General features: G+C 49.4%; 1 protein-coding gene across 6 annotated transcripts in view; it reads left to right on the plus strand.

The window, feature by feature from the left end:
- The first annotated feature begins 2,384 nt into the window (after positions 1–2,384).
- pcdh7b (protocadherin 7b) overlaps positions 2,385–27,415 on the plus strand; it is a 92,309-nt gene continuing 67,278 nt past the window's right edge. For 5 of the 6 annotated variants that reach the window (XM_040181302.2, XM_040181303.2, XM_040181300.2 and 2 more), the window contains exon 1: positions 2,385–8,359. In XM_040181302.2, coding sequence (XP_040037236.2) covers positions 5,258–8,359 — 3,102 coding nt within the window. In that variant the 5' untranslated portion in view covers positions 2,385–5,257. The remainder of the gene's footprint in view (positions 8,360–27,415) is intronic. The other variant, XM_040181299.2, reaches the window with a different exon arrangement.

Below are 27,415 nucleotides of genomic sequence, written 5' to 3' on the forward strand. Positions count from 1 at the left end.
GGACATTGGGAGGTTGTTGGCGGAATGTTGATGAGACTGTGTGCGGTTAGTGTGCTACCGCGGCTTGGATAGGGGGGCACCGCAGGTCATGGAGACACCTTGTCCCAGTCGTGTCGACCACTTGTTTCTACCTCTGCTCCGTGTTCACGTACACACACACACACTGCAGACAGTAACAGAGACGGTAATGGCACCTTTGCACCTTTGGCTACAAGGGTGAAGTGTTAATCGCAGCCGAGTAAGAACAGCACGTGTCGGAATTAAAACAGCGCCGGCGAAGTTGTGAAAATACACAAACGTGTCGGTTTCTTGGGCTTTTTTGAACATAGCCCCGGTCCTGCCACAGAGTGCGAGGTTGTAATTAATTTAGTACATTTGGCCTCAAAGTCGGTGGCTCAGCAGCAGCCAAGAAAACCCCACCAATGTGGTCCGTCGGGCACTTCAAAGCGACAGAGTCTACTTACTGTTATTAACAGTCCAAGCAGCTCTACCAACGTAGGGAACAGAGGGCTGAATTTCTTTGTTAGTAATTGTTTGAAGAAAATAGTAATCCAGCTTCTGTGATGGGATGAAAAGAAAATGTTCCAAATTCGTGCAAATAGTAAGAAAGGGTCATTTTGTTATGCAGTCCAGCTGATTTGCAAAATATTGGATCACGTGACTGATATTGTACCAATAAAAACGTGTGTTCATGCGGTTCCATCCACAATATTTAGTTTGTTTGAGTACAATATGCAAAGGGAGATAAAGACCTGTTCTCATTTCAAAGACGTAATCAATTTTGGTTGTGCTATCCGAAATCTCTTTAGAAAAAAATTGACAAAAAAACAGGACGGCTTTGCCGAAAAAATGCGATCAACGTTGTCACCCCATCAAAGCCGAATCACAGTAAAAAGGGATTTTTTTTCTAGCACAGGCGAGGACTTTGCAATCACGCAGTTTGAGTTTACGAGACACATGAAAGAGCTCCATAGTGGCCAAATCACCTGCATTCAAATCCCAAAAGCAACATTTCACCAAAGAATCTCTGTCTTTACTTTGCATTTCTCGAGGACTGTTAATCAGATCATTGAACTGGAAGGGGGCCGAAGGGTCGGCTTTTGTCGAATATAATGCTACTCACCACATGTTGTAGTGAAGTGGTAGAAGGAAGCCCAGAGTAGTATTTTGTATGAGTTGCAACACCCTACCGAGAGTAAAGAGAGTTTCCCCAACCGGCACGTTTTGAACGGGCAGTTGTCTCTGTAAGCCGTGCCCTCCTTTCCTTAAGAGGGAACTACATCCAGGATCACATAATCCAATCAAGTTAAGCTAATATTTCCCCCACCAAAAAGCCAACCCCTTAATCACCACCCTCTTCATCAATCCATTTAGCCGCACCTGCAGTGAGCAGCTTCCAGCTCCTCACGCCAGCATCCAACCAGCAGCTCTTCCATCATCGCCAGCATCAAGATTCCACGGATTGGAGGTGGTAGAGTGCTCTGGCCTGATGTTAAAGTAAATGTATGTTTGAGGTGGTTCTACTTTTAGTTATAAGGCACAAAAGTACAGTTAAATAAGTTAAACAGTGACTTTTTGGTCACAGCAGTCCTGTGTATGCTTGAGCCATCCATCACCCTTGACCAGCCGCCCCAGTGGGTTTGGTTGCTCCTCATGCCACGTCGGCTGACTCCCTCTTTTGCTCATAACATATTTACAGAGGTGGAAGAGGTCGGAGTCATCTTTTTTGTATTTGGGATGGTCATCAATCACGTGGGGAGATGGCAGCGTCATTCCAAACCCGCTAGATGTAAGGCAGGAACATTCTAAACGGCATCTTTGAGGATGATGAACCGCTGATAACACCCCGCTGGTGTTAACATCTGAAGTGGCTTTAGTCACACGCATTTCCATGGGACAGAAATATTTTCAAATGGGTTTTCTGATGCTTTAACTGTTTTAAAATACTGATATTCCCCAACGTGTGTGTGTGTTAACGTACGCCTTTAAAATGCAAACGATTGGGTTAGAGAATTACTTTTTGGGGCAGGAAAGTGTGAATAATGTATCATCTCTTATCGTGACTTGTTATAATTGTGTGCAACCAGTCATTGCGTGGGAGAGTCACGTACTTTTTTCTTGGTACATCTCATTCCCATAACACCTTGTTTTTTTTTTTTTTCTCGTTGTTTTTTGAGGTCTTTGTAGCAGCGTGGAGTGCTCTCCCTAACCTCGTTTTAGACCATCATCTACTCGAGAGACAGATCGATGCCACACACAGCAATGATGATGACTCTCAGTGATGATTTTGGAGCCTTGATCTTCACGGTTCTGATGGTGAACACCGTCTCAGCATCGCCTACGAAGCTGTATTCCACATGGACTTATTCCAAAGGCCTTGGGACACGGAGTGGGTAATGTTATTTCTTGTGAGCCTTGTTTGATGCTCCAGACTGTGGAGTCAGAACCATGCGCTGAGTGTGACTCTTTATTTTTCCATTTTTTGCCTAAAGGGTTGATTTAAATCTCTGTGGCTGTGTGTCATATACTTTTGGACATGTACTAAGGTGAACAAGCATGATTTATTTAATTGAACCCAACCGGCTGTAAAATATGCCACTCTTTCAAACAACAACACGACATATATGTTACACGTCAGCTCGTTGTGTCTGAAATAGGATCCTCACACGGCATTTTAGAGTACATAACCCCACAATGATCTCAGCTCGAGGCTTTCAGTGCGTCCATTTCAACGTTCGTTCCTCATGAATCATAATGTTGAATAAATTACACAACGTTGGCTGAAAACAAAACAAAGAAAACATAATCCTGCTCATGATTGTGAGGGAAGTTGTAGCCATGATGGAAACATTTTATTTGGATTCGTGATAATTAACACAGCCTGAGAGCATTCACATCAAGCCTACGCATACGACCTCCTCCAAAAGCCAACAGCCCAAAAGTGTTTTCCCCAAGAATAGTCCGCCATGTCTTACTATCTCAATACGTGCACGGTGCATTCGTCTTGTGTTGGCTGCACCTCCACGGCAGAAACGTGGAAAGGGTTGGATTTCAATTGGACGATGGAGGGCGCTAGTAAGCAAGGATAAAGCCACTGCTGGATTTCAGACAGCCCGTCGAAGGACGATGAAGCTGCTGCTGGCTCTTTTCCTCCCCACCTCCCCATCTCCTCTCCTCTCCCCCCTCCTCCCCCTCGCGTGCTGTGCCCCTCAGTCCTTCACTCGCTCGTTCGCTGTATAATCACACGCAGCGCCAAACTACCCCTTGAATAGAAACACCAGAGTATGCGCGGATTCCAGTTTCAAGTATATGTGTTCCTGGCGGGCGTGCACCACAACACAAGTTTATCCTTTTTGTTGTTGTTGTTGTTGTAGTTGTTGCTCTCAACGCAGCGGTTTAAATGAGCTGCAGTTGGTGTACATGTATAAATCCGTGCGCTCATTTAACCACCTTATACGAATTGGATTTTTTTGTTACAAGCATGTAAGTGACCGCCGGCATTACGCGGAGGTTCACCGAACACTGCGCCCCTCACAAGCACTCGGATTGCAGCCGCGGCTGGACACACACGGCGCACGCCGGTTGTTACGCGCGGAGTTAGGGTTTGCGCAGCGGCCCGGTCGTCTCGCAGCGCCACGCAGGAGTGAATTTATGTTCTCTCCCTCTTCGCGCAAATTAATTCGGAGGCACTGCATGAGGTTCCCCGAGCGCCGTAGTGGACTGAAAAGGCACGAGGGCGAAAAGACGCCGATGCCGCCGAGCCCCCGGGGAACACGCGCAGCCACCGACGACCACACGCGCGCAAATGTGTAACCGCGGAGAAACCACACCATTGCGCGCACAGACAGCCAGACGTAGCCCGTTCTATCCCGCCTGTGTTGTCCGCTGACGGACAGATATTTGGAACGCGACAAAATAAAAACTACAACCAAGCAGTGCTTAAAAGTTATGATTTGTCATTTGTTTTTTTCTCTCCAGTCAACATGACACCGCATAGATCACGACATGTGCTTGTTGTAACGTAAAACACATTGCATACTTTGTATGTGGCTGTCGGATAGCGCGCTGTGCCGTACTGGAGTGCATGTATATGAAGCATTGGAACTGTGCTCACAAAAAGAAAATCCGGACCACGCCAAAAAAAAAAAACACCAAAAGGGACAATTATTAAAGCGTCTCACACCTCTGTCCTCTTCTCCGTCAATATTGTCCGTTGGTGTTCGGACCGGGGCGATCAAGACCAAGACCCGACCGTGTTTACGGGCGCGCTGCTGGGGCAGATGACACCGGAGGGGGTGGAGAGAGGGAGAGCGAGGGAGGGAGAGGGAGAGAGACTGCAATATCATTTGTGAATCCCTCTCACAGTGCTGCAGATAGGGGCTGCCAACACATGCGGCGCGTCTGCAGGTGAGGGAACCGGCTGAGTGTTGCTGGATAAAAACTCCACCAACGTTTCCTTAAAACTGCCTAGGATATACATTTTTTTTTGTCCTCGTGTGATATTTTTTCCTTCTTAAAACGTCCGCGGCATTGTGCGGTGGCATACGGGGGGAAGGAGAGAACTGAAGCCTACTGCGCCCCCGCCGCAAGTGACTTGGAGGGAGAGAGCAGAGTGTGACACCGGACAGGTAATGTGCTCCACATTCACATCCTCAAAACCGGAGAGTTGGAAGGCTGCGCGCAGGCAAACCCGCGCGCTCTGCTGAGTTGGGGAACTGCGTTTAAATGCTCCTCTGACATAGGTGGACATATCCTCGGACAGAGGAATATTATAGCGTCGCCCCCCCTCCAAACAAAAAAAGATATTAACTAAAAGGAGATTCGAACCTCAGCCTGAGAGAAACGGCGGCATATGGAATTAATTCACTTTCTGGTGACATGATTCTCGGACTATAACATTTTGGCTTATTGCGCGCATTCGTGGAGGCGCACGAAGGCTCTACGGTGACTTTTTGATATCACCGGCATTTTCATTTTATTTCTTTCTTTTTTTTTTGCAAGAAAACGAGGAAAGAGCGACTCACACCCAAAACTGGAAGAGGAAAAGCAGAGCGCAGACGAAAGCCCGTGCACTTGCCGCTTTGCACTGCAGCAGGAGCGAGGTAGGTAGTCGTCCGGAGGATGAAGACCAACGCATCCCGCTGCAGAGAGCGTCGCTTTGTATGAAACAATTTATTTTTCCTCCGCATTCGGAGTCTCTGACAGTGACTAATTTCCTAAAAAAAAATAAAAATCTTTTCCCCCCCTTCAAATCTAAATGGACATTTTTTGTCAGATGAGAACCATGAGGACTACTGGTGCAGTGGACTATTTGTACTATTGCCTTCTGATCCTGCAGCTTGTGCATCAGCCCGCTGCCAAGCAAGTGCTCCGGTACCGCTTGGCTGAGGAGGGACCCGCCGACGTGAGAGTGGGGAACGTAGCCGGCGACCTGGGCATCGTAGCCGGGTCCGGCGAGGTGACGTTCACGCTAGAATCCGGCTCAGATTTTTTCAAAATAGACAACATAACCGGTGAGCTCACCACCAACGAGAGGCGCATAGACCGTGAAAAATTACAGCAGTGCCAAATGATATTTGATGAAAATGAGTGCTTTATAGATTTCGAAGTGTCTGTGATTGGACCAGCTCAAAGCTGGGTCGACCTCTTCGAGGGAAAAGTCATTATACTAGATATAAATGATAACACCCCGTCGTTCCCTTCCCCTGTCCTAACACTATCTGTGGAGGAAAACAGACCCATTGGAACCCTTTATCTGCTGCCCACAGCCACAGACAGAGATTTTGGCAGAAACGGAATAGAGCGATACGAGCTTATCCAGGACAATGGGGAGAACTCGAGGCGCTTGGGCTCTTCGGGGGATTCGTTCTCGGGGAAGAGGAGATTTGACGAAGGCGCAAGCAGGAGCAGCGTCTTTGAACTGCAAGTTGCTGACACTACCGACGGAGAGAAGCAGCCTCAACTCATCATTAAAGGGGCCCTCGACAGGGAACAGAGAGACTCCTATGAGCTCACCCTGCGCGTTAGAGACGGAGGAGATCCCCCTCGCTCCTCCCAAGCCATCCTCAGGGTGATGATCACCGATGTGAATGACAACAGCCCTCGGTTTGAGAAGAGTGTGTATGAAGCGGACCTGCCAGAGAACAGCTCCCCTGGTGCCCCCATACTGCAGCTCAAAGCGGCCGACGCAGACGTGGGGGTAAACGGTCAAATCGAGTACGTGTTTGGGGCAGCCACGGAGTCGGTGAGGCGGCTGCTGAGGCTGGATGAGAGCACGGGGTGGCTAAGTGTGTTGCACCGCATTGACCGTGAAGAAGTGAGCCAACTGAGGTTCACGGTAATGGCCCGTGACAGAGGCCAGCCCCCCAAGATGGACAAGGCCACTGTGGTGTTGAACGTGAAGGACGAGAACGACAACGTTCCTGCCATAGAGATACGAAAAATCGGACGCATTTTCCTAAAAGATGGCATCGCCAACGTGGCTGAGGACGTGGTGGTGGACACACCCATTGCCTTAGTTCAGGTGTCAGACCGTGACCAGGGGGAAAACGGCATTGTGACATGCACGGTGGTAGGGGATGTTCCCTTTCAGCTCAAACCAGCCAGCGAGATGGAAGGTGAGCAGAATAAAAAGAAATATTTCCTCCACACGTCCGCAACGCTGGACTACGAGGCCACACAGGAATACAATGTGGTCATAGTGGCTGTCGACTCTGGAAGCCCCAGTCTGGCAAGTAATAACTCTCTGATTGTCAAAGTGGGCGACACTAACGACAACCCTCCTATCTTCAGCCAGAATGTAGTGGAGGTGTCGTTTCCAGAAAACAATGCCCCTGGCGAGAGGGTGACAACAGTGAAAGCCATTGACGCAGATAGTGGGAAGAATGCTGAAATAGCCTATTCCCTAGACTCATCAGTAAATGGGATTTTCTCTATCGATGCAGACAGTGGAGACATCCGAGTAAACATCATTCTGGATAGAGAGCAAACAGAGCGCTACGAATTCAAAGTGATAGCCAAAGATAAAGGCATAAACACTCTACAGGGCTCTGCGACAGTGGTTGTCCTCGTGGCAGACAGGAATGACAACGAACCAAAGTTCATGCAGGATGTGTTCACCTTCTACGTTAAAGAGAATCTTGAACCAAACAGTCCAGTCGGCATGGTCACCGTCATCGATGCAGATAAAGGCCAAAACGCAGAGATGAGTCTTTTCATTGAGGAAGAGGAGGAGATCTTTTCCATCGAGAATGAGACCGGTACTATTTTCTCCACCCTGTCCTTTGACAGAGAGCAGAAAACAACGTACACATTCCGTGTAAAGGCTGTGGACGGCGGTGATCCTCCGCGCTCTGCCACCGCCACGGTTTCGCTCCTAATCATGGACGAAAATGACAACGCGCCAACCGTCACTTTCCCAATAAACAGCTCCTACACCCTTCTTCCCCCCTCCAGTAACATCAGAACAGTGGTCAGAACTGTCATAGCCACCGACTCAGACACTGGCGTCCACGCAGACCTGAACTACAGCATCGTTGGGGGGAACCCCTTCAGGCTGTTTGAGATTGACGGGGGCACCGGGGTCATTTCGCTAGTGGCAAAGCTGGAGCAGAAGCACTACGGCCTTCACAGGCTGGTGGTCCAGGTGAACGACATGGGCCAGCCTTCTCAGAGCACCACCACGCTTGTTCACGTGTATGTTAACGAGACACTCTCCAATTCCACAGTTGTGGACGCCCAGGTGGCCAAGAGCCTCAGCACCTCCCTCAACACCAACATTGCCGGTGACCCCAACTATGACCTAAGCAAACAGCGGCTAAGCATTGTAATCGGAGTAGTTTCGGGCATCATGACGGTCATCCTCATCATTCTGGTCGTAGTCATGGCCCGTTACTGCCGCCCCAAGAATAAGAATGGCTACGAGGCCGGTAAGAAGGACCACGAAGACTTTTTCACGCCACAGCAGCATGACAAGTCCAAGAAGCCCAAGAAAGACAGGAAGAAGCAGAAGTCTAAACAGCCCCTCTATAGCAGCATCGTCACCGTAGAGGCCTCCAAACCCAACGGGCAACGCTACGACGGCGTCAACGAGAAGCTGTCGGACAGTCCCTGCATGGGTCGCTACCGCTCGGTCAACGGAGGGCCGGGGAGCCCGGATCTGGCCCGGCACTACAAGTCCAGTTCACCGCTCCCCACCGTCCAGCTTCACCCGCAGTCGCCGACCGCTGGAAAAAAGCACCAGGCGGTTCAGGACCTGCCACCCGCCAACACCTTTGTTGGCACCGGAGATAACATTTCCCTTGGATCTGACCACTGCTCCGAGTACAGCAGTCAAACCATCAACAAGTACAACAAACAGGTAAGGAGGCGAATCTTAATGCCCCCCCCCCCCCCTCCCCATCCCTCTCTCCACCACTCTTAAATGTGTTCTGTTTCTTCCTCTTAGCGTTCACTCCACCGTAATGCTTTCTGACAGGGCTTGTCTCAGTAGTCGTGTTGCCTTTATGGCGCTAATGTGTGTGAAGTTAGCGGCATTGATCCGTTCTGTTTTTTTGGAATGCCATTCGCATGTAACATTAAAAAAGGGGGGAGAGAAAAAGTTCAGCTCATCATACTAAGGGGATATCGACCACAGGGGACTAAACTCATCCGACTTTCCCCCCTTTCGTCACGGCGCGTGTTAAGACTGCCGTTTCCGTATGCGTCGTCACATCTACTAAACTTAGCAACTGCGTGTGGAAGTGTTGTAGACGGCTCACATAAGGGCTTGGCTTGCAGTTATTTTACCGTGGAGGGAAGAGTGCCAGGGGCTGACCACACTCCCCTAGAGCCAAGTCAGGCCCGGCCCTGCCCCTCTGCCTGTTCCTCTTGTGAAAAGAGAGTCGAAACAAAAGAGGAAAAAAGGGAGAAAGGTAGATGTTGGGTGAATGCAGCACAAACACGGCTTTGTGCGTCACGTTTTACAGTACGAACATCTGGCCGGGAAGTCGGATCGGCATTCTTGCGCACTTCTGGGTCAGCAGTGAAATTAGACGTTTTCATATCACCTCCCTGTATTGTGCCTCGGCTTCTGATACTCCCTTTATCCGTTTCCTCTGATATAAATGTCTGCCATCGTCTACCTTTTTTTCCTCTACTCTCCTCCACCCTCCGGCAAGTCTCACCTCCCTTCTTGTACTTTATTTTCTTCACAGTGACTCTTTTCTTCCATTTGCAGTGCTGGAAAAAAAAAAGGTGTATGTGGCATGATGTGATGTTCAAATGTGAGCTTTTTTATTTTTTTATAGCTATTTTTGATCAGTCTTTCCGCTCTGATATGCGGCAACAGCCAGAAAAATAGTTAATACATAAGGAAGTCAGTTGATTTGCGTTTTCAGAAACACTATTGTTTTGTGTGTTTTCTATGGCAGATTAATTAATTATTGATCTTTCTTTTACATGATCTCAGCACAGCTCTTTAGAAATGTGGAGTGGTGTTTTCTCTTATGTTAATATTTTTATATTCTATGCCCACGGCCCCCCTCAAACTCTCCTTTGACTTGACGCAGTGCATCCTCGCATCCACCCTTGAGGCCTCCAGTCTCGCAGTATTCCTTTTGCTTTGTGTAGTTTTTTTTCACTCTCCGCCACATTGTACCGTTTGCAATGGTGCTCTCTCTACCTTTTTCTTGCAGTGGTTCCTTTTTTTAAAATCCCCAATCTCATCCCCGTGTATCCATCTCCTCGCTCTCTTTCTCTTACCCCTCCAATAATTTCACTTCCCTTATTACTTCTCTACCTTCTCTTCCTCGCCTCTGTCTTTAACGGCCTCTAATATTGAGTATTCACTGAGCTGCTTCCCAGAGTGTGAGGAGTGATGTTGCTTTCCGATGTCTCCTGCATAATTAAAAGGGCACTCTACTTGCTGCTGCGGCATGTATTGTGTGTCACCGTGCTCCACTTATATAATTATTTATTTACTCTCTACATTAATGCTGCGGTAACTTTTATGGACTGCGTTTGTTACAAGACAGTGTCATGGAGAAAAAAAAAAAAAAAAAACTAATGCACAACGAGAATTTTCCTGTGACTCTCGGGCATTTAGTTTGGATATTGTAAAAGTAAAGAAAGTGTTTAGTGGCCCAGTGGGCAATATTAACCAGGTTTATTTGATTGGGTAGCCTGTTATATATTTAATATAAAATCGCCTTTTATATCCCGCGGGCCCGGTAAATACTCACTGTTGATGATGAATTCTGTTGGGGTGAATAAGGTGTAATTTAATAGCTGCACAAGAGAGCTAATTGAAGAGAAAGTGTGCGTTCGCGTGAAACAATTATGGCATTAAACAGCCACCTCTGTATTAGATTAAGTGGCGAAGCGGTCACACTCTCAATTTTAGGGACGCCTGGCAATATTTTAGAGTCACATAAGTGCCACTACAGCCCGAAGACATAATAAAACACTCCACGACTCTCGCCTTTCCCGCAGTTAAGGGAACAATTTGATCCAGATCCAGATTAGCTAGAAAGGGACACTCTCAACAAAAACCACTGACGTTATACGGCCATTACATCTCGCCCGAACCATGTGCTATGCCTTCTTGTGATTTATTCATAGTGCCGACGTTATAGTTAATATTTGACCTTTTCATCTACAAACGAGCTTGAGCCTCTGCTGCGTATGGTCGAGATTCATTTGTGTGCGTATACTCCCTCGCCGACAGACCCCCCTCTCTTTTACCTCTCCCTCTCTTTTTGTCCATCTGTGGGAAGAGATAGAGGCCGGGCACAAGAAAGGCGGCCCTGTTAGCGGCGCAGAGAATGGCCCCTTCTGTTTCACCAGGGGACCCAGGGGTCGGGCGGAGAGAAAGACGGGGAGAACGGGAGAGAATAGCGGCGACCGTTGACTGCGAAGGTATCGCGTTCCGCCTTCCTTTGTCCTCGCCTACCTAATCTCGCAGTAACTGCACAGGCAACTTGCTCGGGCAGGTAACCAAGCAACTGAGGGAGTTAATCGGTGAGGCGAGCCTTTCTTTTTAGCCCGTCAGACATTTAAACAGTCATTAAGCTGATATACCGGTGAGGTAGAAGCTAGCGTGTCACCCGGCATCTGCTGAGGCTTGTTCGGGAGGTGCAATTGACTTGACATTTCATCTCTTCCTTGAACCTCATTGATTGGGACTTATTCATAATTCCTTTTCTATATTCCCGCCGAGCGCCTCGATTGCACTCGTCGGCCCGGCCGCTTCTTACGTACGTATGTCCTCTCCTTACATCTGCGAGCTGATGAGCAGTGCGCGCACTTAACAGAACACTTAACTGTATTACTTTTGGCAGTGGCCTCTGTTGCAGCCAGTGCCAGCAAATAATGCTGGCCGGCCGTAATGCGGCGAGGAATAAAATCACTTAGCCCTTGAATTAGCGCGAGCCGTCAGCTTTCGTTTTATCGCGGCGCTTCAAAAGCGCCACTCGTTGCCCAGGTGGATCACTTTTAATCAGCGGCGAGCCCCAGCAGCTTGTGCCTCGCGCTTTCGCAGGCGCGCCCCCCCTCAGGGCAGGCAAAGCCCCCGGTCCACACTCCTCACAGGAGGTTTATTCCGCCTCGGGGCTGAAGCGGCAAGAATAACTGGACGCTGCTGGTCCCTGGACACAGCAGCCGGCTGGTTCACCTCTGCGTTATCGTAGCTGCAACCGCTCCGCCGTGGGCCTTAATACAGCTGAGAAGCATCTGATTTGAATCTGGGCAAATCCTCGCCAGGCCAAACGACACCACCATGCAAATAGGGGGGTCACCTGGAAGGGTGTTTGTAGCCAAAACATAGGAAGCAAGTCAGGGTCCGGGCAGAGCAGGAAACCCATATGGAAATGTGGCACTTTCCCTTTGACCTTGTTTGTTTTAACCAGCAAATGTAGCTGCCTACGACACCTATGAAAAGCCACAAATGGCCTAATTTGAGCTGCCGCAGAACCTCTTGAGTTTGACAGGAACACCCGTGCACGGCGACATTGTCCGAGCCACTTCAACCGCAACGTTCAGCTCCTCCTCGATGGTTAAAGCGGTGCAATTGCTCTCTTGAAGAGGACCCACAAAATATCCAAACGGCCTCCACGCCGGCTAATACAGGAGGAAGCAGACAAAGGGTCTCTTTGGTCACTTTTCTGAACCATCAGCAAGTCTGACTTTGCATGTCAGATCAAGGTGCTAAAAGGTGAAAAACACACACACACACACACACGCACAACTGGAAATCTTGTATTTTGTAAGAAATGGAATAATGTGCAATGAGCTAGTTAGTTTATTGCCAGATTAATTATCTTATGCCTTTTTGTGGTGATGGATACTGCCGACTGTTGCTAATTTGATCGAAATTGATTTGGATCTATTAGCGCCTAATTCAATCTACGGCTGCTCTGGCTTTTGTTGTTCATGTTATGAAAAGGAAAATGGAAGGAGTGAGACTGCGCGGTAATACTCGTGAAATTGCGGCGGGCAGCATTTTTTGATATAATTTGGTTTGGGGATTTGAATGCATTGGCTCTAAGGCAGTTACTAATCTCAGGATTAGACTTACCTGATCGTCAAGTCAGAGGGAAATTGGTACAGCTGGTTCCTGCTATTACCCTGCTTAATGTGTAAATACTGAGGTTTTCACTCACTGCAGCTATAAGGGAAACCATGAAGAATATTGCTTCGTTTCCATTTCCTCTCTTCTCTCCATGCGAGAGATGAGCAAGGGAGCACAGTTTTATTCGCACGGAAATAAATACTCGTGATTGAAGGAGATTTAACTCATTCTCCAACATTTGTCATGATAAGATGCAGAGAACAGGGATGGGGGGGGGGGGGGGGGGGGGGGGGACAAGGGGTGAGACAGACATGAAATTTAAGCCGCATGCCACCTTGATTGCTCTCCACGCGGCTGATTGTAAGTGTCAGTGTCGGGGATGCCACCTTCTTCTCGCCCCTTCTTTCAATTTGATGTCATCGAAAATGAAATTTCATTTCATTCACAGGCAGCGATCGCATTAGATAGCGCTCGCCTGGATAAAGCGCATTCATTTTTTTTTTTTTTTCTTTGGTGCAGATTTGCCTTTCCTGTGGCACTACCAATCATCCCGCGCTCATCACACCGCAGGCCTGTTTTTCACGGCATTTTTTTCGTACAGTAAAATTGACTTTTTACAAGCCTCCCGACGGCTCTGGTGGGCCGGCCTTGTTGTTATCGCCAGCTGTCCCCTTGCGTGGGCCGCCGGCGCTACAACCGGCCGGACGGGAACATCGCTGTGCGGCCTCCGGGGGGCTGGATCACAACACGGATCGGACTCCTGTTTGTGAGACTAATAGGTGAAACAATAGCGCTTTGTTTACGGTGACACGCCGCCTCATCGAAATTGCAAAACCCGCAACGGTGGGATTTTCTTTGTTAGTTCCCCTCCCAGTTGATTGGAACAGGTGTTTTTTGGTTGTTTTTTTTACCAGCATACCAGAGTTTCCATTTAACCGTCTGTCCACCTTCTCGCGCGCGGGTGAAACATCAGTGAACCAGATGGATCGCTGCCCGTCAGCGTTGCTCGCAAGGGTCCGAGGTGTCAAGGGAACTGACAGCGGGGTCCGTGGCCCATCTCGTCAGCCCGCCTGGCGATTCAATCGCCCCCCCGCCGCCGCGTTCCTGACGCGAGGCCTTTGTGAACACGGGAATGAAGAGCCGTGAAAGCCAGAGGCATGGAGCCATGATTTACCCACCGAGGGCCACCTTTGGCTCCGGCAACTGCAAAGCTCCGTAGCGCAAAGTCAAGTTGTTGTTTTTTTCTCTCTCTCTCTCTCTGAGTGCAGCCGACAGGTGAAGAAAAAGAGACTTTGACTGTTAATGCAGCGCCCAGAAGGCCGAACCTTTCAACTTCAGGCGATGGACCTGCTCCGCCTCGTGTATGACCCCTACATTTCTGTTTTTGTTGAGAAAGAACTGAAATATTAATCTACGCCGGGATCTCCGGTCGCCCCGAAACAGATTAGGAATTGTTGGCTTTAAATAATGCATCCGGAAGCTCTATTCTCGTACAAAAGGGATACGTCGATGTAATAACAGGCTCCCCGTCGCACACGTTGTGTAATGAGTTCTACTTGACTCGGGCCGGGGAAGGATAGGACAGCTTGACTACCTCCATTAGCCCGGCTTTTGGGGCGGCTCCCACCACGCCGGTCCCAAACGAGATTATACGCGTATGAAACAGGAGGTGGAGGGCTCGCCGACCATCCATCAAAGCCTGGGGGGGGGACCTTCGCCAAAGTTTGTGCATGTGTACTCAGCTGGTGCATGTGTGTGTGTGTGTGTGTGTGTGTGTGTGTGAGGGAGTGATAAAGCGTGTGGGTATACAGCGTGAGTGTGTGCATGTGCGTTTGCGGGGGGGCCTCCACAGTTCAGCCTCTCCATCATCCCGCACGGCGGGCACACACAACACGCCTCAGAGGGTTTCAATATCCTCCGCGTGTGTGTGTGTGTGTGTTTGTCTGTGTGCGCTTGCGTACGTGCGTTAGCTGCTGTGTTTACCCAAGGAATGCAGTTCATTATATTTGTGTGTGTGTGTGTGTGTGTGTGGGGGGGTCCAGTTATTACACTCTCCACACACATGCGGGCAGATTCTGAAGGATGGAGCAATACTTTATCTCCACCCGTTAAAAACCCCTCAACAAGAACGAGTGGATGATGTCACTCGCAGTAACCGCGGCGGCCCTTGAGCAAGACAACGGGAATCCTTCTGGCCTACTAGGCTGTTCATTGGACGGTGGGTGTGACTGTTAACGTGTATTTAAACCACGCGCATCGTGGCCTGTGCCCCATAAATAAATAAAGCGGGGGGGGGGGTCATCAGCACAATGGGCCCGTGTGTCGATGAGGCCGGGGAGTGAAGGTCACGGGGTCAGCTGGTGTTATCAAATCGAATGAAATGTCCAACAAGCTGATTTTTCTAAATGCATTTCCTTTTATGTCGTCACCATGAGGCAGATGAGGGTGACGTTGATATATTTGATTTACGTGAAAAATACGATGTTCTTTTCTGACTTCACATCTGCTTTTAATGATGATTGAATGTCAAAGGGAGGTCAGTGTGTAGAAATCCTCAAAAGGACAAGGTGGATAAAACCGGTAAGAGGAGGAGAAGCCATTTTTGCTCTGCTTGTAGGATCAATCGCGCAGTAAATTTGAACAAATTTTTGAGCAAAAACGCAGGAAATTAATCTTTAATCTTCAATAAATCTTTTAAATGTGAAGACTTGCTTATCTCTGCCACGTGTGAGAGTACACTGAATATCTTTATTGCATTGATGCTGAACAAAAATCTTTTTACTAGACACACTTCACTACTTTTCACTTAATAATAAATAAATGATAACGCAAACAGCCATTAGTTGCACCCCTGTTGTTACGGGATATCCCAACAATAAGGTTTTCCAATAAGTCCATTGCCGTTTTGGCAGATAAAAAATAGATAAAGACTAAAAAAATAAGTTTTGTACAACAGCAGAACTCTGTCTATCCTCCATGTATACTATATAAGTCTTGCACACCTGATATGCTGCATGTTCCCCCAAAGGCCTTCCCTGTTATAAACAGAAATATAAAGTGGAGACGGCTGTAATGCCGCCCTTAGTCAGACAAATTCTACTGTGGATTGAGGAGCTCCAGACATTTAATATGGTTTCAAGTATTGATTCGCGGCACCTTGCCCTATAGCCTGTTTATTATCTAGCTTTGGTTTCACCTTTTATTCCTTTTCTTTGCAGTATCTCAGGAGATGGAGTCCTCCTCCTCCTCCTCCTCCTCCTCCTCCTCCTCCTCCTCCTCCTCCTCCTCCTCCTCCTCCTCCTCCTCCTCCTCCTCCTCCTCCTCCTCCCCCCCCCCTCCTCTCCTCCCCAGCAACAATGTTCTCGGTAACAACTTCCAGCAGTCAATCAAACCAGTCTCTGGACGATAGCGGCGGCCACTCTGGTTTGTGAGTGAGCGCGTTTCCCTCAGGTGCCGGCGTTATGGCGTGTCCTGAGCCCCGGGGCTTTGGCCCAGTCCGGGCGGCGGGGGAGGTGGGACAAGAGAAGAAATGTTGCTATTTGGTACGGCTCATTTACTCGGAGTTGGTCCGCCGTTTGCAAATTGCAGAGCGGACTCGGTGGCGAGGGGGAGGGGGGGGGGGGGGTTGGTCGCCTCGAGGGGGAACCGGTCCACCTGGAGTGTTGTTTCATCCGTTGCTACTTCCATCCAGGTTGATGAGGTCTGGGATTGTGGGGAAAGGCCGGGACATCAATCAAACTGACACGTCCGGGGGCGGTAAAATGATTAGAATAATAGTAAACAAAGCCGTGTTTTACTCCTTTCCCGCCCTGAGCTTCACCGGCGCCGCTCGCCGTCACATTCATCACGTTTAACCCGCCCATGTTGATATATTAATAATGAGGCGAACTACTTGGGAACACGAGTGCAAAACTTAAGCCTGTCGCAAGGCGAGGAGCTCTTATGAGCCGCCAGTTCGGACTATGGGGGGGGGGGGGGAAAGAGTCCTTCGACGTGCAAAAAAGAAGGCCCTCGCCTCCGTTTTCCTTCCTGTGCACGTTCTGAAGAGATGCACGCCGGCGGGGGGGGGGGGTTGCGTCTGTTTGTCTGCTCTTCTCTCCCCGTGTCCCCTCTGAATCATGACATGACAATCGAAGATCCTGTAATGCCTGTTTGAAAGGCCGGCGTGATTCTGTTTGAACAAGGAGGCCGCACTGGCGAGGGGGGGGGGCTCCACTCGGTCTCCGTTTAAACCGCACGCCCGTTGTTTGCCCGAGAATCCTTGGTGGGTTATCCAATGTTACTATGGCAATATACAGTATCCCAGCAGCACTGCCCCCCCCCCCCCCCCCCCCACTTTACTTGCAACTTCTCCCCATGGCCATACGCCTGGACTTTTTATTGCCCTCTCATCTTGCTTGTACCTGGTAATTCAGACACATCCCTGCCAAAAGCAGAGCTCGGGGGGGCAACGTCCTCCTGGAGGAAAAAAAAAAAAAAAAAAAAGCCACAGTAGTCTAACGGCGTCGGCCAGGAGGTGTACGAGGCGTGGGAACTTGGTGTTCCACTCAACCCTTTTGATAAAAGACACCTGGGCAAGCGGGGGAGCATTTCAGAGATGAAGGTCCCTGAGCACTAAATTGGCAGCCGTTGCGTCGGCACAATGGGCTCATCTCTTCCCTCGGTCACGGCTCCCCGGGGACCCGTGATTTACTGCCCTCCCCCCACTTTCAGTTCTTGATTCACGGGATCAAATTAGACAGCGAGGAGCACACCGGTGGCTCCACAATACTTGTTGCTCTTTAAACCCGAGGCCTGGTATTACGGGACACCGCCGCCGAGCGCGGTCGCCGGTTAACGGTCCGCGCGTGGGAAATGTCAGCAAACGAGTCGTACCTGTTCTTTTGGAGCCGTGTTGCCCGAAACCAAGAAAAAGGTGGCTTAATTGGGGTAAACAAAGCATTTATTAAGATCTGAGTCACACGTATCAACCCCCCCCCGTTGGAGAGAAGACGTGCCTGAGAAGGTCAAGTCCATTACTGATGTAGACGCGCCGTGCAGGATCCGGGTGTTTTCAAACATCGCAGAGTATGAAGAAAAAAAAAAAAAAAAAGGCCATGAATCTTAAAGAACGGATGAAACAAGCGCTCTATATTTTACTCCATGTTTGAAGAGCGGGGACGGCTGAACAGCAAGGAATTCATTCAGACAGATTAAAGCAACCCGTGTCAAGGATTAGAAAGGAGAAATGTCAAACGCACGCCCTGCGTAACAAAGTGTGCGTGGATATTCAAAAACGCACGCAGGTAACTCTGCGTGTTATTAGAATGAAGGGAACGCGCCGGTTGAAATGTGTGTGTGTTTGCACGCAAAATCTGGCCCTGGTGGATTTTGGCACGCACGTCTCCTAATGAGGTGGTTCTATGACGACGAGGAATGTACCCGGGGTTGGAAGTCGCAGCGGCGGCGTCGCCCCGGGGGCTCGCCTCGGGTGTTTCGACTTGTCTTCTCGGCGTATTTGTACAGCTTAATGATAAACACTCGCGCTTTTCTGAAGCGTGTGTTTAGTAATTAGCCCACGCCTTCATCGGGTATGAACAGGTTGCATTTGTTTTCTCACGCACGGGGTTTTATCAGCCTTCACAAATGCCAATTTTCACGGTAATACTAGACGGTTTAAATAGGCTATTGTTAAAAACAAAATAGAGTCGGTGTGAATATTCACCTGCAATACAGATCCACCCCCACAGAAGAGATTAGGTTTGATTACCAGCCTCTGCATCTGTGCAGACCTTCTGCCGGCAGCGTGTGTGTGTGTGTGTGTGTGTGAAGTTGTCATGTGTTCCACCGAACCCGCTCGCCTGCAGTGGCCCGGTCCGTCTTTGGCGGCTTAGCGCCTTTCTTTTTTTTTTTTTTAATAAACCGCCAAAAGGCGCGAAAAAGGGTTGAGACGGAGGAAGACGAGGCACAGAAGCAAAAGAAATGTTTTGTGGATCCCCAAGCGACCGCTTCAGAAAAAAAATCCCACCCGGCTCCCGTCGGCCCGTAATCACACGAGCCGAGCTCCCCCGCCGGCTCGTGTGATTTCTCGGCACCGACTGAAACGTACTCCACGGATGCCCCGCGTGCTGCCACAAAGCGGGTTGGGGGGAGGGGGGGGTGTTATGGACGACAGTGCCTCGCGCGTTTACCTCGAACCGGCGACAACGGCGCCGAGGAGGCCTCTTTGTGCCGCCGAAAAAAAGAAAGCAAAAATATAAAGCCCGTGACAGGTTTGAGAAATTGGCCAGCGGTGCTCGCTGGGGGGCTTCCTGGGGGGGCTCGGGTACCTTTTTGGAATCGTGTGCGAGATGCAGAGGTGTGTGAATGAAGAATAGCTGTGTGATCCCCGCCATGTTGCCTCCGTCAAGAACGCACGATTTCATTTTCTACCCCCCCCCCCCCCGCTTGCTGTCATCCTCATCATCTGCCCCTCAAAAGCTTTTTCTTTCTCCCTTGTCTCCGCGTCCCATCGTCTCTGCTTTAACACTCCCATTCTTCTCACCCACGGTCCCTCCTCCGTGTTTACTCTCTCACACACACTTGCTCATTCTCACACCGCCACCCCCCCCCCCTCGCCCCTTCCAGCTTAGCGGACGTGGTTATTTGAGGCTTAGAATCCATAAAACCCGCCTTGAGGTGTGTTTGCCTTTGTTGCTCTCCCAAAATGGTGCATTGAGGGCCACATTGTTAGCCGTTGATCCCTGTCAGAGGACAGCTTCATGCGCTTTAGTAGTGACTTAAGCCCAGGTGGAGCTCGGCGATCCCATCAGCAGGTTTTAAGTGGTGCAGCTGCCACTTAGGGGGAGGGAGGAAGTCCGGCAGACATTCTGGAGAAACGCGGCCCCTGGATTCCCTTCAGCCCTGAAGGGAAACTGTCAGGGAACCGCCCTGCGGCGCTGCTCGGATTTACAGCGGTTGTGATATTTTCCTTTCGTCCTGGCGTTTTCGCGGGTGCAGTTTTGCAGAATAAGCTCCCTGAGAATACAACAAGACCATGCATGCAACTCCACACATGTGCGTGTGTGCGTGCAGGAAGTAGACTGAAACAATTAGTTGCTTTTCGTCTTTCTGGAACAGCAAGAATGTTTTTTTTGTTTTTTGTTTTCTACTGTGACACGAACCAAAAACCGTCACAGTGTGATTCCCGCCCGCCACACAACATCTGTCCCCCGATCGCTCGACCCGGCCTAATTAAACCCTGTTTACCTCAACATTCTTAAAGCAGACTAATTATAAGGCACAAGCTCCTCGAAGCCCTTTGAAATCTCGCAAGCTGACGAGAGGCGCCGGCGTCCCCCACCCACCCCCGAGCGCCCCCCAAGTTTTGTGTCCGCGAACGGGCCTCGATGGTGCCAAGTCCCCACCAGAGACACACGGCGATAGAAAATAGGGGGGGGGAAAAGCAAACTTTAATTAATGCTCTGGATGGCTCCGAACAGGGTTTGAACATTGTTTTCGTCTCTTCGACGGAAGGCGGGATTAAAAAAAAAAAGGAATCTAGAACTTGCGGCAGTTCCCAATCATACATTTTTAATGTTTATTCCGCTGATTCTTAATTAAATCCATCTGAATCTGAATATAATAAAACGCCCCGGTATCAGGGGTGGGTTTGGGGGGGCATTTATAATGCATAATTTCCCAGGGAATGTCCACGAGGGAATTTAATAGAGATTTTCGCGACATAGCTGCGCGGAGTCACCCCCCCCCCCTCCCCCAGGGTCCCGGTAGGAACGGGCATCCGGCCCGGCGGCTCGCCAGTGCACACAATATTCTCTTCACGTCAGAAACATATTGGATGGTTATCCGAAGCGAGGGGGCGGGGGGGTCATCTCAGAAAGTCAAATTTTAACGATTTTAGACCTGGTTTAACAGACTCCTTGCAAACACGCACCTCCACAGTCCCTCCGACACACACACACACAGAATTATCCTGGGCTGAAGCCTGATTCAATTAGAGGGAGGTGAGGAGCAGCGAGATGAGGGTCACACTTGCCATTCCAACCCAAATGGAGATGCTTCCTGGGAGACACGGGTTGCCTCTAAATTTGGCAGCTCCCGGGTCCATTGTTTCATCACGGCCCGCTTTGACCCCATGAGCCTATCTTTACATCTCTAACGTGCATTTGCATTTTAAAGCCTCCTGCTCCGCCTCTCGCCGATGGTGTTTTTGCTCCGCTTTAGCGCTGTAGCTACAACCCCCCCCCTGCAGCCACTCGGAGATCTGTTGGCTTCTTTGCACATATCAATGAAGCTGCAACTTTCAATTTGCATAACTCAAAGCTGGTCTCATATGAAGATGGGAGAATGAAAACGTATAAACCGCACGGCGAAACCTGCATATAGTCGCGCGCTCACCCGGCCCTGAAGGAGCGATGATAACCGCCCACTCCGCCGCTCCTCTGCTATCAGAGTATTAAAATGAGCATTCATAATAAGAAGGGTATTAGGTATAGATTTCCTGTAATGGTAAGACGAGGTGTAATAGACAGGGGGGGGGTTCAATGGCGAATCAACACCAGACCTCCTTCACGTTTGAAAGTTACTCAAACAAGTGCCAGTTCAAGTCTCCAATGGGAGTGTTTACACACAGCACCTGCCCCCCCTCCCCCCCATCTCAGCGCCCTGTCTAGACGGCCCGGGCCCGTCAGCCTCGCCTGTACAAACCCCTCGCGTCAGACAGGACAGGAAGAAAAACTGGAAATATAAGTTCTTCCAGCTGCTTTCTCTGCTCTCTAAAAGCTGAGAAGCTCACAGGAAAACCGGGTGGACCACTTGTTGGTTTTTTACCTCAGTTTATGTGTATAGTAAAACATTCCTGACCTTTTAGAGTAACGCAGGGAAAAAAAAGTCTGTTTTCAGTATGTTTCTAAATGAGGATCTGGATTTGGTAAACAGTAGCTGTGGCCAGAAACATCTCCCCCCGGGGGAGAGGGGGGGAGGACGGGCTGTCAGAGCTGCAGCAGTTTAGCCCGCGGGGACGAACAGCAGAGACACACAGCTTTATAGTAGGTATATTATCACATTTTAATTATATAATACTGTACGAAAGAAAAGAATGTAGTTGTAGCCCTGAAGCACAGCTTCTTTTTTCAAAGCATCCCCCCCCCCTCCCCTCTGTAGATGTCACCTCAGTACAGAGTAATACGTATCAAAGCACAGAGACAAAGGCCTTTTTTTTTTTTTTTTTTTAACACTCATGGAAACTGCACAGGGTAAAAAAAAAAAATAAATAAAAGAAGCAGTCGGAAAATAAAAGACCCCCACAGGATTTAACGTCTCATCCTTTCTATGGACACGTCGTCTTCCATCAGCGGCGAATCTCACAGGGTGCGAACATGTGAGCGTGCGTCTCCAGGAGTTTAACATTGTCTGACGTCAAGCGAGTTTTTGGATTCGGCTGTGAATCAAAATTGCGTGTGAGGCATCTTCCCCCTCGGGGGGAGGCGGAGCGGGAGGGGGGGGGGGCAGCAGCTCCACAAAAACAAGTTTGTCTTGTTTTTTTTTTCTTATTGATCGCTAATTACAAAATGACAACGCTCTTGCTGAAAAAGTACACAAGAAAAAAACCAAAAAGATCATTAAATACCCGGTGTAATTACATTTATTGTGATGAGTTGGAACAAACAACACTCCTCTCATCCCCCAGAGACTGTGTGTGTGTGTGTGTGTGTGTGTGTGTGTGTGTGTGTGTGTGTGTGCGAATGAATCTTATTTTATTAAACAAACACTGGTAAAACAGTCATACGCGCCGGCCTTTTCAAGTACTCCACGACGGCAAAGTGAAGCGAGTCGCTTGGAGACGGTGTGGTCTCGAGATGCTTTCGTGTCGACGTTCGGGCCGAGCCCATCGGCGTCTTTCCTGCCGCCGCAAACCGGCAGTTACACCCCCCCCCGGAAACCCGCGCCCCGGCATTCCTCGCTCGCCTGGAACGAAAGAGGACGACTCTAAACCTTCTGCCTTTTGTCTTTCCCGCGTCTATCATCGCCGGAATTAATATCAGCACAGTGATCGAGTCTCCGGCGGACGGGCGAGCAGGTTTGGGAATTGGCGGGTAAAAAAAAAAAGGGGGCGGGAAAACCGCATTCCCCGCCTGCAACGTGGCTCCTTTGTTGTTGTTGTTTTGTGGCCCTTTGGTCGCGTGCACTGTACATCTCGGCGCCTCCTTCAAACCGCTCCCTCGGCCTCGAGCGGAGGGGGTGGGTTCGTGGCTGGCGGCGTTGGGCTCTGATCCGCTCCCCTTCATGAGCGCGACGAAGTCCCAGCCGCCGTGTCAAAGTTACCCGACTTCAGAGCGCCGGTATTTCCGGCACCCTGGAAATCGGCGAGGAGTTGAAAGCCGCCGAGATGGGGACAAGCCAGGACGCTCAGAAACCACGGTGTGACTTTAAATCCAGACATTTCCTCAGCCTTTGTAAAGGTTGCTGCTAAAAAAAAAAAGTACAGTCAGGGAAGAAGTATGAGTCACCTGTAAATGTTGCTGCGGCACATTTTAAGCGAAAAAAGACAAAACGGTCCAAAATGAAGCGATTCGTGTCGCGAAATGAGATCATCAACACAAGGAATCGGCTCCTTATGAAAATCATTTCATTTGCCATGTAAATACTGCAATGAGACGCCGCGATAATCTTCATTTGAAGTGCCGTGCTTTAGAGTAATGGTGGCCTTGCAACTGCATAACTTAAAGCACTTCCCCCGATCAATGCTTGTTCACACCGACTCCAGAGAAGCTGGAAATGGCTCCAGTGACCTCTGGCTGAACCCCTCCGCAGCAAATGAATCCTGCCTTCTTTCGTTCGGCTCATTTCCTTACATCTTTTGAGGCCACGGCGACACTTGGCTACCTCCCTGGGATTGATGCGATGCCGGGAGGAGACGCTTGGCTTCTGTACACAGTAATAATTCAGTCTGCGTCTGCGAGGAGCCCCGTCTGCCGCTCACGTTTCTAGACCCTGCGGATCATTAAAATGCCTCTGGCAAGGCGCTCCTCTTGTAAACTGTTTCTTGTCTTACACTCTGCTCCGACATATCGTTCTGGCAGAGTTTGCGGGTCGGATCGGCTGGAGAGAGAAAAAAAAAGACCAAATAAGGTGTTTTCTGCACAAATAACGTTTCTTCTTTTTTTTTACCCCGCTCCCTGTTCCCGCTCTTTTGCAGCTCCTCATTTTTGTAAATCAGCGCGCTCTGTTGAAACACAACCAAACAAGGGGCTGCAAACGGAATTCATTATCCAGCTATCACAAATTAAACATTGACCTTGATATATTCTGTCATTTTCCAGGGGCCCGGCCGCCGTTTGTGGCCCGTTTCATTCGTCTGGGATGGGGAGAAAATGCGCTGGTTTCGCTTGAGAATATAAATACCGAGGGTCTTTTCACCGTCTCCTGTGTATGTTTTTTCATACAGGAGGGCAAAAATAAACTTTAGCAACGGAATTCACGTGGTTGACATCCTTAGCTCTCGGCTCGCCCTTATTGGCTTGGTAAATAAATGATATTAAGCTTGGTTGGGGAGACAGGGAGCTTGTGTGTGTGTGTGTGTGTGTGTGTGCTAAACCAGGCTGAAGGATGTGGCCTCAGTCTTTTTCTCCGTCTTGCGTTGAGTCTCAGAGGAAGGACGCAGCTGCCACTGTGTTGCAGCCTGTCTCAAGTCAGCCAATACGAGGACCTTCTCGGTATAGGCAGCTCTCGTTTTGGCCTGTTTTCTGCCCGAGTGGTACCATCGGAGGGGCGCAGTGTGAATTTAAAACTTGAGATGAGACTCAATTACCGGCCATTGAGTAAATACACAACGTCTTCTTGCATCTGAATAAACTGGAGGAGTAAAATATGTTCAGTTGTAATCATTAATAGAACATAATTGCCGCAACAGTAGCAGAACATTTACTGTGGTGTTAATTCTCTCCGGTAAAGAGCTGCGCTATTGATGTGCAGGAGGCCGCCATACATCACGCGTGGATATATATCGTGGAACGATTGCCTTCGGGATATCGAGAACCGCGGCCAGCGATTTATTGACGAATATTCACGTTGCGCTTGCATGTAGATTCGGCTTGGAGGTGCATCTGGAAGGTCACAAGACGAATGCTGCATTTAGAAAGGTTTTTTTTTTTTTCTTCAGCAGAACGCGCACAGGAACCGTTTGAATAAAACTGCATCAGTCACCGCGTACTATTCCCTCCCGAGCGTTGCCCGACGCCACCCGTCTCCGGCAAACGCACAAACAGCAGCCCATCGGTCAACTCCCGTTTTCACTCCATTACCGGAGGTAACCGAACGCATTAACGTACCTCCGCATGCGGAAAATGTGTTTGCCTCAGCATTTTAATCCATGGAAGGCCCCGTTAATGAGGGGGATTTTATACTACAGTGCACTATTCAATTAGATGGAGGGAGCAAAAGAAGGTCCGCTGTAAAAGTCTCCATCGCGGGACACTCGCCAGGTGGCTGCAGGACCGGAGAGGAGGAGGAGAAAGCAGAGGATGACGGAGGAAGGAGGGGAAGAATGAACGAGCGACGCAATGCACAATGTAGATTGCGTGAATACGTTCAGACCCGGCCAGCTCAATGATGTGCGCCCACCTACACACACACACACACACACACACACACACACACACACACACACACAGGCAATCGCAGCCTTGCCAATGGCAACAGCGCCGACCTGCATTCGAAAGCGGAATGACTATCATATTTTGGCTGGAGTTTGGCTGGCAAACCCTCGGCCCTCAAATATTAATCCAGTTATTTGCGCTGCACTCGATTACTGGTAGTGAAAAGCAAAATAACTCTTTGTCTTCCTTTTTTGTTGCCTGAGATTGAACGACGAGAGACACTGAAATCCTGAACATCGCTTGGTTGTTTGTGTTTTAACGCCCCGGCAGATTAAAAAGGAGGCAGGTGCACCAACATGCTGCACCTGCGTAAAAACGCCACTCGTCAATGGATCCGTCCCACTCGCCGTGGGTCCCTGAAGAAACTGCCACTGATTGAGCGTGATGTTTTTCGAAACGCTTCGCCGCTTCTGTGCACACACACACACACACACACACACACACACACACACACACTCAGATGTACATATCCAGAAATGCATGCAGCCCTACAGATTGACCCCGCCCCCCCAACTTCAAATAGTTTGAAACAGAGTGGGAATAAAATAGCATAAAATGAACGCGAATTGCCTCGAAAAAAAAGCCGCAGGCCGGCATCTGCGCGGTGCTATTTCTCCTCTAAACAATAACCTGGAAATCACAGAGGCGAAAGCTGGGACGCATTCTCGCTCGGCGGCCAAAGCGGGATGAGAATACAAATACCCGTTTTTTTTGTTTTTTTTATGTGGGAGAGAAAGCGAGGCAGTCTAAGATTGCACACAAAGTCCTTAAAATCCTCCGAGGCGCTAGGGGCCGTCATGTCCCGAGCGGTAAATTGATCATGACACAGCGCCGTGCAAGAAAAGAACCCGGAACGTACGAGCGTGTCAAAAGCACAAAGGATAAGGCTGTGGATGCAGGGCCCGAGAGAATGGGAACACACACACACACACACACACAGGCTGCATCATTTCTGCATCTTTGCCGAAAACGCTGCAGCTTATGTGTCGGCGTCTTTGTTCTGGCGCACACACACACACACGTGTGCTTTTAAACGCATGCAAAGAAAAATCTACCCTCACCATCCTATGTAGGTGGCATCAGCAAGTGCTGACCCGGTCTCCTCTAATGATCCGGAGTTGACTTTGGGTACGTAGCCGAAGCCTGGGCTGTGCACAAAGCATCAGATACACACACACACACACACACTTTGAACGCATTCATTTCACTGAATTGCTATATTTTCTAGGTTAAACACACCCTTCCTTTGAAGAGAATTCCTCTGTCCCAAAGCGTGCAAGTAATATGCACACAACCTTGAAATATTAAAGGCAGAGTGCCGCAACGATATCTGGGTGAATCCTCTCTTTGCCTTTTATTGCATTTTTGTGGTCTGTGACATACTGGATGGCGACCATCTGGATGAACCTTGGAGGATTTAGTAATATATCCAAATGGCAAAAAAAAAAAGTAAATCTACCAACGGAGCATTATGTGTAAGGTCAGACGGGCAAAGGGCTTAACCCAAGCAATCTGCCGCTCGGAGAGCAAAGGAGTAAAGGGACCGCAGCAATGTGGCTGCCAACCCGCCTGCGTTTAGCGCTGAAATATTAATCAAGCGCCGTCGCATTTGAGGAGCTGCTTTGTTTTTGCCCAGTGAGACACCATCTTTTACACGTACATTTCAATAGTTAAATCGGGGGGGGGAGGGGGGCAGCGGCGAACGCGAAGCTCCGTCTCTGCGGTCACCGCGGCGTTTGAGGGAGAACTTTTGCATTTGATCGAACAAATAAAACCTTTCGCTTCCGTTTTTTTTTTTTCTCCAAATCAGACCACTGTCAACTGTTGACTCGCAGCATTCCGACGCTGCTCACTACACCCAAGGCGGGGGAATAAAGAGCATGGCTGAATAACCCCGGGTAAATAGAGGCCATCGCCCCGCCGTTGCTCCTCCAAAAGGGGCGGCCTGAGTGCTCCTTGAGGGGTTTCTGAGCAGGTGCTGCACTGATTTCCCCAAAGAGGTGTCCTCGCCCATGAAACAAAGCACCGTTGTAACGCCGGAGAGTAAGTGGCTCCTTCTCCCGGCACATTCTGCTTTCTGACCCGCAGAATTATCTTGGAATATTTCCGTCTCTATTCATTAAACACCAACCCCCCAACCCTCGCTCAGCAATTGATTGGGTTAACCATTGAGCGGCTCTGGGTGATTATTTTTATGACTCACCCAAATGTCGTCGCACTGCGGGAGGGTGTT

This window comes from Gasterosteus aculeatus, chromosome 7 (genome assembly GCF_964276395.1).
Source record: "Gasterosteus aculeatus chromosome 7, fGasAcu3.hap1.1, whole genome shotgun sequence".
Taxonomy (NCBI): Eukaryota; Metazoa; Chordata; class Actinopteri; order Perciformes; family Gasterosteidae; genus Gasterosteus; species Gasterosteus aculeatus.